Source organism: Thunnus maccoyii, chromosome 15 (assembly GCF_910596095.1).
Source record: "Thunnus maccoyii chromosome 15, fThuMac1.1, whole genome shotgun sequence".
Classification (NCBI taxonomy): domain Eukaryota; kingdom Metazoa; phylum Chordata; class Actinopteri; order Scombriformes; family Scombridae; genus Thunnus; species Thunnus maccoyii.
In genome coordinates, this window is record NC_056547.1 from 19,566,420 (window position 1) to 19,577,597 (window position 11,178).

The 11,178-nt window shown below is 38.4% G+C and overlaps 1 protein-coding gene across 2 annotated transcripts in view; it reads left to right on the top strand.

Annotated features, from left to right (window-relative positions):
• vps50 (VPS50 EARP/GARPII complex subunit) overlaps positions 1 to 10,585 on the top strand; it is a 121,248-nt gene extending 110,663 nt beyond the window's left edge. For both annotated transcript variants that reach the window (XM_042434658.1, XM_042434657.1), the window contains 5 exons: positions 160 to 256; positions 1,122 to 1,280; positions 4,960 to 5,081; positions 8,481 to 8,670; positions 8,790 to 10,585. In XM_042434658.1, coding sequence (XP_042290592.1) covers positions 160 to 256; positions 1,122 to 1,280; positions 4,960 to 5,081; positions 8,481 to 8,670; positions 8,790 to 8,909 — 688 coding nt within the window. In that variant the 3' untranslated portion in view covers positions 8,910 to 10,585. The remainder of the gene's footprint in view (positions 1 to 159; positions 257 to 1,121; positions 1,281 to 4,959; positions 5,082 to 8,480; positions 8,671 to 8,789) is intronic.
• Positions 10,586 to 11,178: the final 593 nt, after the last annotated feature.

The following is an 11,178-nucleotide window of genomic DNA, read 5'->3' on the forward strand; positions in this document are numbered from 1 at the left end:
CTAATATCAGCTCTTGTAAATAGATGTGTCACTGTTAAGTAATCGAAAAACAAGACATAGTGTAGCAATGATGATTTTATTATGTGCCACATCAAAACATTTTGCAGACCGTATCAAGCTACTACTGTGAATTAAATGAGTGTCTTAATCTTTTTGCAGTGTGTTTTTGGCCGAACAGTTTGAGTCCCTTCAATCCCACCTGGACACAATGATGCCTGCAGCCAAGAAGCCCTTCCTGCAACAGTTTTATTCCCAGGTATTGTATGCGTAATACTCATGATTACAGTAACTGTTAAACATGTTGTCAGCTACACGTAGGATTGTACCAAACATCTAATTACAGTGGTACCAAGCCTGTCATTATGATTTATTTTAATCATACAACAGCTCTTAACAAACAGTGTCAAGATTTTTTGTAAGAATCACTGTTAACAATTGATCCATAACCGCCACCTGTGTTAGTCTTTTAGTTATTTGAAAAACCCATTACAACAAATAGAATTACCAGTCGATATGAATGAGGTGATTTCTCTGCAAGCTTGTCATGAGCCTACTTCTGAGGTTCAGATCAATTATAAAGCGACACACATCTTCTAACTAAAATACTGTGTGACATATTGACAGTGTCTTTGATGTGCTCCCTATAAAAAAATATTCCAGTGGCATTCACTCCTTTATTTGTAGCCATCGTTCTGGCTTTTGGTTTTCTTTAAAAGCCAATTTCTTCTTAGAGACAAATGACTATGTATCTGCAACTCAGCATTGAGTCCTGTTCCCGATCAACAAAGGAGAAAATTGTCTGTCACTCATAACCAAGCAGGCCACTCTTTTCCAGGCTTTTCTATTATTGTCCACTTGACATTTTGAAATGTTCAGGTACACACACGCAGGTCTGTTTTCCCCAAACATCAAATGAATGTCATGTCCTATGATTTCACACTTGGAAATGTTATTGCAATTTTATATTGTGCAACGGATGACATCATGTTGCCTGCCCAGCGTATTCATCTCAGAAGAGACCTTGACTTTATGTCTGGCTCATCGCAATTTACTGCTCAAGTAACGTTCAGAAACATGTTGAACATAATGTATATACATCTATTCTCCCCTCCTACACTCAGACGGTGTCTACAGCCAGTGAACTGCGGAAACCAATATACTGGATTGTGGCAGCCAAGGCCATCGACTACGAACAAATGTTGCTCATGATGGCTGGAGTTAAATGGGACATTAGGGAGATAATGTCACAGCACAATGTATACGTGGACGTCCTGTTAAAGGTATGTTGCATAAGTGTGTAGGTGAGTGTTGACGTAACGTGTGATGTGATGTATTGTTGGTTAATGAGTGGTTTATGAATAAGCATTACAATGCATTGACACAAGCATTTTGGATCTTAAAATGATGCAAATTGAAATATTAAAGAAGCATTAATTGATATAGGCACAGCAAAACAAGCTGTAAACATACAGTATTATTGACATATGTATCACCTTGTAACATTAGCATTCAGTTGAAGTTTTGTTTTTGGCCATTCAACAATAAGTTCAATATTCAGTCTCTTTGTACCTCTTTTTTGGTCTCCACCAACTCAACGAGGGAAATATCTGGCTGTTTAGCTTCTAAATGCTCTACAATGTTCACCAGCTAGTCGCTAACTTTGTCTGTTATCTGTTATGTGGGCAGGTAGTATACAGTAGATTTATCAAAGCCTTTTCACTGAAAACAGCTGCCTGTTGTGGCTGAAAACAAGAGTGGTGAAACCAAAACAGTGAGCTAAAAGACACTTAAACACTCCGTAAAGCTGAGGTGAACTGCAGAGTTAGGGTATAATTTGATATGTATTTGTCATAACAAGCGACCACTTTCACATTATATTTACTAATTTGATGTATTATTAATATAAAAATGTTGTTGAGTGCAGCTTTTAAGAGTACAAAGTTTGTCTCGTGTGATAAAGTTTTCAGAGACCAATGTAAATTAGCCACAATACTGAATGTTTTTTTTCCTAATTTGTGCTACTTAATCCTGTGTTCAGAGTCAAGGATGGAGACATCACTGCTGCAGCTTTTGCTCACATTTTATAGAGATAATATGCAAACATCTTTCCATTAAGCTTGTTGCATCATTTATGCCAGTGAGACTCTTTGTCAGTTGAATATAAATGATGATTCCAAGACTACTAGTATCAATATTTAAATCCTTTTTTCTGTTTCAGTATATTTTGCATTTTGGAGGACTTTGAATTGTCCCATTGTTTATTCTTTATCCCAGACAATTAATTGTCTACTGCGTCCTGCTGGTGTCATGCAATATCCACAATATGCAAAAGTAGAACACAGAAAAGGCAGCTGTAATAGATTTTTTTCTATCTAGCGGGGATTTTCCTCACATTTTGTTGCACTTATGAAATACAATCTGGGTTATACTTTTAACATCTGTGTCATTTACATAAACTATCACTCCTCATTCCACTTAAATTCTAAAGCTCTGAAGTTTCTTGTTGTTTAAATTCATTTGGGGACCTTTAATATTAATTATTTGGGACAGGGTGAATAATTTAGAACATGTGTGAGCTGTTGAGAGTTGAATGCAGATCTCTCCTGAAGTTTTCAGCTTTGTTAAAGACATTTGAGCTTGCAGGCCCCAGAAGTATTTTTTGGAATTGGAAGTTTTCCACTTAATGTGTGTGTTTTTATACATGCTGGCCTTTTATCCCATCATGCATTTTGCATGGAGGGGCACGACACGTGGCACTAGTTTTGTCGCCTCTGACACTCTTGAGACAGAAAGGTCTGAATTGCTCGCTGCAGAGGGGAGATCATGAACAGACCAAGCCAATACAAATCACCATATACAGTATGCATCAGCACGTCTTTAGTAGCCATTAATGAAATCACGTGTTAAATTACAGATGCTATTGAAATTCCACTAAATAAATATGTAACTAAATATACAGACATCCAGTCAAAGCAAAAATATATCGGTTTATGAAAAAGGAACTCAAACTCGACTCTTGAATTCCTGAATGGCTCATAGATCTTTGTCTGGCTTTGGCAGCTCTGCAGTTAAGCCTTGCTAATTTAGCTTATGAGCGAAATGGCCTGAGGGACAAATCTCTGACTCACTGGCCTGGTTTAAATGCCTGGCTGTGTCAAAATGGTCCTGTTGATGGACTGACATGGTGCATATTCTAACTAGCATGTACTTTCCTCCATCAGGTGCTAATAGCTTGCTCTGACAACTTGTCATACACACATAATGCATATGGATTATGTTATATGCATTGATTGAAAAGAGTGTGCTACACTTTTTTTTTATTGTCATGCACTCTGGACAATATTTTATTCATGAATTCAGGTTGATCACTTGCATTCAACAATGGCAATGATTTGCATATAAAGTGGCAAGGAAATGCTGGAGCCTCGGAATGACTTCATCGACAAAATGCTTAAGTTAGAAACTATTGTGGGACTGTTTATGAATGGATAACATTTCATTCCTGGGTGCAAAATTAATGGAAGTTGTGAATGACTTATATTCAGATGCAATTTGAATTAAAGTCATCAGACATACGTCTATTAACACTGGAGAGCACACACTTGGAACAAATCCATCACATGTCTTCACTGTCCTTACATGCTGCAATTTATTTCTCTTATAAACAGCGACATAATATCATAATTGCATAATTTCATCCATAATTTAACAGCAACAGCAGTGAGTACAACACGTGTTTGGCATAGCTGTAACTCTCATCTGTGCAAAGTTGTAATGGCTTTTTCCTTCTCTAAAACCCTCTAGATTTTTCAGGGGAAGTCGTTTCTTTCTTTTCTTTTTTTTTTTAACAAGTGAATCTTCCTGTGGGATATTTCCTCTTTTTCTTACATTTAGACACAAGCTGTAACAACACCCTCATGACTCGTGTCCTGTTTTTTAAAACTGATTTTTGACGTCAAGGAATGATGGGATATCTGCAATGCCGAGATGTTACCACAGGTGTCAAAAGTCACCTAAAATATGTATGAGGAGTCATAACTTAAAAATGGCCCAAACGGATTTGCAGATGATGAATATGCTGTAAGAGCTTGCATGCATGTCAAAAAGTGTATAAATGTTTCCAGTAGAGATGGTTTCAAACTTGAATACAATATTCAGCACCGCACAAATGATGAGTGTTTAATGCATGATTTGCTGCTTGGTGGATTCATATTTCCTGCCTCCCGTCTGTTACTGTGCATCAGGATTTTATGTGTCCATCACTCCAGACTGCTATATCGTTAAACTAGCTTATTAAAAGTAGAGTAAAATATCACACTGACACACTGTAAGCTGCTTCCTCCAGGGGAAAAAATAATTTAGCCTTAATTCATCTGTTTTAATCATACCAATATGTGCAGTATGCACAGTATGTAATGACCAAAGTATTTACAAAAAGAGTTTGATACAAGCCCCTTATTCAGTTTAATCTTCACAGACTGTAAATAATTACATTGTGCAATTCACAGCGTGAGGTAGTTGTATAACACTGCTCAGCTTCTCCAAGTTAAGATTTGGGAAGCTGGTGTTGGGCGTCATCCAGGAACACAGGGGAGCTGTGAAGGAGTCAGAGGAAATATATTGTTGCTCATAAAGACTTTGTCTTTGTTTATGTCTTTCAGTCAGGAAACCAAACCAAACCATAGCTGTATTTTTCCCTTTTTTGGCTGCAGTTGTCTCTATATAAGTGACTTATATTGGATGTAGGTTTATGTTTGTTAAATAGACCTTACACAAGCTTATAGCCAGTTTTTACCTTTCATTATTGTTAACATGTCTCTATAATAACATAATTTGAAGCATACTGAATAGAGATCCCACCATCCTCTCTGAGAACACTTAAGCATCAGCTGGTACATTGATTGTACTCTAGTTAACTTTTTATTGCCCTTGTCTTTGTTTTCTCTTCCACCTTCACAGGAGTTCGAGCAGTTTAACAAGCGACTGGGTGATGTTTCCAGACATGTGCGAATCCCGCTGCCTGTGTCTAACGTGCTGTGGGAGCACTGCATTCGCTTGGCCAACAGGACTCTTGTCGAGGGGTAAGAAAGTCATAAAACAACTGTGCAGCCTGTCGTCTTTTTGACTAAGTTATGGACTTGTTGTCACTATTAATTATTTTCAAAATTTCAGTCGAAAAATAGCTTTTGGCAGGAAGAGGGTCTTGATGTGCGTTCAAATTAGCCATTCCCAGATTTTAATACATTTTAGTGGCAGCAGGAGACGAGACAAATCTGATTTCCGTTCTTGAAACTTAAGCTAAGCATGATGGACTTGTCTGTACACTTTCTTGGATTTTCTATTTACTGTGGCTAAGAGCACTTGAAGAGTAAGAGAGTCTAGACTGCAGGTTGCCCTTGATTCATTTAGTCACGCTACTCTTCCCTATGCAAGTAACATCCATCTCTTTATGTCTGCATAAATATGTGCGTATCCAAGTTTGAGTTGGAGTTGTTATCCACCCAAACAAATTGAATTTTAAGCAGTAAGAGCTCTGAAGGTCAAAATATACTGTAAACATCCTTGGTACAAATGCACGTTCACTATAATTCTGCTCAAATATTCTTTTTTAACTGTGTCGTCATGTAGAAATAATGGACTGGATAGTAGTTCCTACCTTATGAAATGCATTTATTCATAAATATAGAATTGTAAAAAAGAAAATCTGCATCTTCAAATCATTGAATATCGCTATTATTGATAGTTTGTCAGTACGCCTCAATCAGCAGTCAGGTTCTATGTATTAAATATTTATTCAGGATGTCTCAGCAACTGCTATTCAAGAAGCAATTCAAGGTGCTACAGTACTTGATGTTGAACTGTGGAAGGGAGGAAAGAAATCTGCAAGTACTAAGATTCCTCCATCCACATCTCATCATTATGGATTATTCTATACAGCAGTGTAACCCAGCTGTGACACTAAGTACATTGCAGACCTGCAGAGCAGTGGCTTTATATCTTAAAAGCCATGGAGGGTTTGGAAGTTGAAGTGTCACGTCTTGTTTTGACAGCTTTTGTTGCTGGAAAAGGTCCATGGTGTCTCCTCAAGAAAGCCTATGGAGATACTGAATAAAGATAAAATGTTGTTTTTTTTCCTCTCTATGTTTATTCCTCAGTTTTAACATCTGCATGACATAAATTAGAAAATTTCTTTCCAAAGCATGTTGTCAAGCACCATGAAGCACCAAAGGGGAATTACCTACATTACATAAGAAACCTGGAGACGACTCGTTCTGTTGCCAAGTTCCTTTGGAGAAAACCACCTCTTAATTCTTACCATTTCCTCTTCATGCTAGCAACCCTTTGTGCCCGTCACATCTTTTCAGCTTCGCCAAGGGCCTATCAGAGGATTGCATGACACAGGCCACTCGCACGTAAAACGCTCTTGACACATCCCTTGTAATGGAATTTCACCACGTCCTCCTTTGTAAGCGAGAGATATGGGCTGCGATAGATGACAGAGTGTGTTTTCTCAGTACCTGCATCTCATGTCTCTTTTTACTCTGAGTTGGTGTGTTGAGTGTACGTGTGAAGTAGGCTTTTAGATCGGAGGTGTGATAAACGCCTCTCATCAGACAGACTGGGAGTGCAGCAGCACCGAGTCTGACCGGCTGTATGATGACGAAGTGAGATGCCAACAGCTGACAATTACGAGGTTGCACACGTTTTATTGGGAACAAGAAAGTGAACCTGGGCTGCTAATTTATACAGGTAACAGTGAACGTGTTGGCGGTTCTGTAATGGCAGGCACAGAAAATGGTTTAGGTTAAAAACAAATGCTTAAGTGCTTTAGTGCTTACCAAATGTTTTAAGAAGGAGAGAGAACATCGGACATTAAGCATAGGTGGAAAGGTTCGCCCTCACCCACTGAGAAAAGGGAACATGTTTACCTCTCTACATATTTACTGAGCACTTTTCTTCATGTTGCATAAGAGAACTTTTGAACCCTTTCCAATGAACAAATGGCCCATTACCATTGCAATGCAAGGCAAATTTAAGCTGCTGCAGCAGTCCTGTACCGTCTGCCTGGTTCCCCCGGCACACTCCCTCCACACATATAAACACACACACACTCCCAACCCTCTGGCACATCAAGACGGAGCGGTCCAATTTGTTTGTTTGTACTCCAGCTCGCACAGTCTGTTATTCATTTTCTCTGTCCAGCACTCGTCTCCCTTTAGAGACTCCGAAATGGCCCCGTTAGCATTCTGATCCAAAGCTCAAACACTCAGCACCAAACTCTGGCAGGCCTGACAAGCAAAACAGAGAGAGGATGAGAGAGGTGACGAAAGAGAGAGAGGGTGTGAGGCAGAAAAATGGGAAGAGAAGAAAGGAAAGGGAAAGAGAATGTTGAAGTGTGAGACAGAGAGAGTTTACAGAGAGCGTACCTGTCTGTGTGGTGTGCTAATGTACTGTAGATGTCACAGACACTGACCTGCCAGTGGACAACAGCCCTCACTGGCAAACACATAAAACACAGAACACACACACACACACACTGTAGTACATGTGTGCTCTGGCAGACAGCTGTGTGGACCAGCCTGCTTTGATATTGAATATAAGATTTATATATATGGCATGCACACTCTTGCATACACCCATAAAGACACATCCTTTTAATACATAAACTGCGGCACATGACTAATGGTTTAAAGGATGATTCAGCATAACACTGTCATGAACAACATACACATGACACATTTGTCCAAATATTCACAAAACAAGACAAAAAGAAAAGAGGAAAACCAAAACACATAATTGAAGCATTACACAGGATAAAGACACTAAAAGTTAATATAACTTATTTCCACAGTGTTCCCAGCCCACCCTAAATCATAACAACATGTTCTTCTGCTACAGCATAGACTTAAATCAAAGTTGTGACATGTAGATGTAATGATTGTGGGATTACTCACTATACAAATAGTACATTTAGTGCAATATTTAGTACAAGTTGTCCTGCAAGCTAAATGAATTCTCAGACGTTTTCTGAAACCATCTGGCTACCTTGTGCACTGAAGACAACTAAAACTATGCTGTCATGTTAGCAATGTAGCCAATGTTCTGATGATATGCAATACAGAATGATCCTTTCAGATTTTTCAAGACCAGTCCAAGCTGCAGCTGGCTTGTTGGCCTGTCCACAATTTAAATGCACCATTTTTCTATTTAAACGATTTAGATATATTAGGTAGCTGTATACAGTACCATCTGGCAATGTGAGAACTGCGACGTGTGGCTGGCTAGCACAAACTGAGTCAAGAGTATTCGAGGGTGGAAAATGTACAATGTGAAAAATTCCCCTCCAGTAAGACACATATGACCAACACCTGTGTTAAGTTTCATACATCAAGAAATGAAAAATGACACAATTCAAATACTTCAGGAAAGGAAATACTTATCTCCTCTTTCCTCTTCTGCTGTTCTGTCCTCTTTTGCAGCTACGCTAATGTGAAGAAATGCAGCAATGAGGGCCGGGCCCTGATGCAGCTGGACTTCCAGCAGTTCCTGATGAAGCTGGAGAAGCTGACCGACCTGCGGCCAATCCCCGATAAGGAGTTTGTTGAGACCTACATCAAGGCCTACTACCTGACAGAGAACGATATGGAGCAGTTCATCAAGAATCACAGGGTACTAAATATGAAGCTATATTTTCCCTCCAAAATGTGAACATCTGTATTTCTCTGAAAGCCTCATATTAAATATCACCATGTGTGTTTTTTTGACTGACTCTTTGCTTTTTTGTGCAGGAGTACTCCATGAAGCAGCTGGCCAACTTGGTGAACGTTTGCCTGGGTTCACATATAAACAAGAAGGCCCGCCAGAAACTTCTGGCAGCCATTGATGACATTGACAGACCCAAGAGATAGACTAATGGAGAGACCACCAAACGTTTCAGCCAGCCCACAGAGATGGACACTCCAACAGAGGAACTCCCATAGCTACACTCAAGGTGGAGCTCAGCGTAGAATGTCTTCATTTTCAGTTTAGAAAATACACACAGAAGTTGAGGTGTGTTCAATGAGCTGCACACAGTACATACAGTAGTAGTAGTTACTGTATACAACGATTTAAAGCTCAAATGTTAGCCTAATGCTAATTTACGGTTAATCTGCAGTCCTCATATGGTCAAAAACTGCCACTTGTTGAATGCACCTCAAGACACGATGATGTACGTAAATACTAAAACTCTATTTCACACTCAAGCATGCTGCAGTTACTCCATTCATAGATGTACCATAATGCATGCCCTCACATTTCCATGTAACAAACATGCCGCTTACAAAGTTTTTCTGCAAACTGTCTGCAACCACAATATCATAACCTCTTCAGTGCCCATAAGAAACAGAAATTCATTTTTTTTTTGTTTTCAGATAAACTGCTAGAAATACATCTAACAGTGTAGTGTGCATTTGACCATGTGGCTGTTTGGCATTCCATCTGTTTTTATCATGTGCTTATACAACTCTTACCTTGAGATAAAAAATAATAATAATAATGAGTGAACATTTGCTACAGTAAATTTGATAGCAGCGTCATGTTGTTAAGCTTTGTGATAAAATGTCCCAATTACAGATCCAAGAGAAGTTTTTAGTAGTTAAAAAGCATCTATTATCTAATGTAAAGCCTTGGTCACATGATTGAATGTGCTCTCTTGATGGAGAAACAGTAGATCTGGGTTATTGTTCACTTTAATCATTTATTATATGTTATTCCAACCCATGTATTTGCTGTTTATTGTTTCACTTCAGGGTATTTGTTGAGCCTGACTGGATTCTGTGCTTCTTTGTTTTTGTTTTGTTGTTTTGTCCACGAATGACATAAATCTAATATAATGATGATTCTGAAAATAATATAAATTGCTGTAGTTAGCTATTTAGATTGTACCTGCACCAGCTGCATTTGTTTGTTTTTCATCTGTCATATCTGAGGAGGAAATTATTTTTTGCTGTCCTGGGGTGAGTTTTTGTAAGTCTTTGTGAAAAGTGCTTATCTTGGAATTCAGTCTCAGGCCTTCTTGTAGAACAGTGAAACGTTGGCTTATTTTTTATCAATTTTGCAGGTTTGTGCAGTCAGGCACTGATTATGTGATTTCTCATGAGTTAATAGTTGAACTGTGTCGACTACAAGAGCTTTCCCCCCTCCCCCAGTCATCTCCATTAGTTTAACCTGACTAACTCTGCTGACAGGCAGATTGGATTAACGTCAAAAGGAAAAAAATGAAGTTACAGTTTTCGATACTGCTTCATGTTTTGTGTGCAACTATTCCAAGAAGAATACTGTAAATGTGAATGTTTTGAGCAATGTCTGTATTTATTTCTTGCTTTGTGTCTTGTTTGGGTTTTTATATAATTACTGGAAGTGTGCTGTCATTTATCACCTCTCGGTATCGTGTAACTTATCAACTGAGGCAAATGCAAATATTTAAACATTGTCAAAATGATGTTAAGGGTCAAGTGCACTATAGTGAAAATCAGTAATCAGTGTTGGAATTGTAGGTTGAACCAAAATGATTCTAACATAATAAACACACTAACCAACTACATGTGTTGTCTTAATAATTTTGTCTTTATCTTTACTCCTACCATAAATCATATCCAACCTTTACAATATCCATGCTACAGCAGTTTCAGTAGAGGTGTTGATGCTGTTGATCAGAATATATGAGTGTTACCTTTCAGCAGTGCCGCTGTCCATTCTAATGATGCTTTACTCAGCCAGGAGCAGGATGCTGTCAGACTAATTAATATGGCTTCCTGTGTGGTTACAAGCCGTCAGCCTCCCTGTTTAGGAGGTTCATACTGATCAGGCTAAACTGAAAAAGCTGTGAAAGACTCATTATAACTTTGACAACTCACTTTTTTTAATATTATACAATACTTCTAATTGTTAGTTTTTCCTGTTAATAAGTGTTGGTTGGGTAGATATCAAAGACACCACTGGTTTAATCATAATGAAACCTGGAGAGATGATGCTGGAAGTGACTTGTTAAACACTGTAATTTTAAAACAAAGGGTAACCAGACTTGTTAAATCTTATTTTAAACGCTTGCTTTTATCCAACTGCCGCTAACCTTCTTTAAAGTCTCCTTAATTGATTCTTAAAGCACTTTGCAAATCGCATTAAAGCAGGAAAACA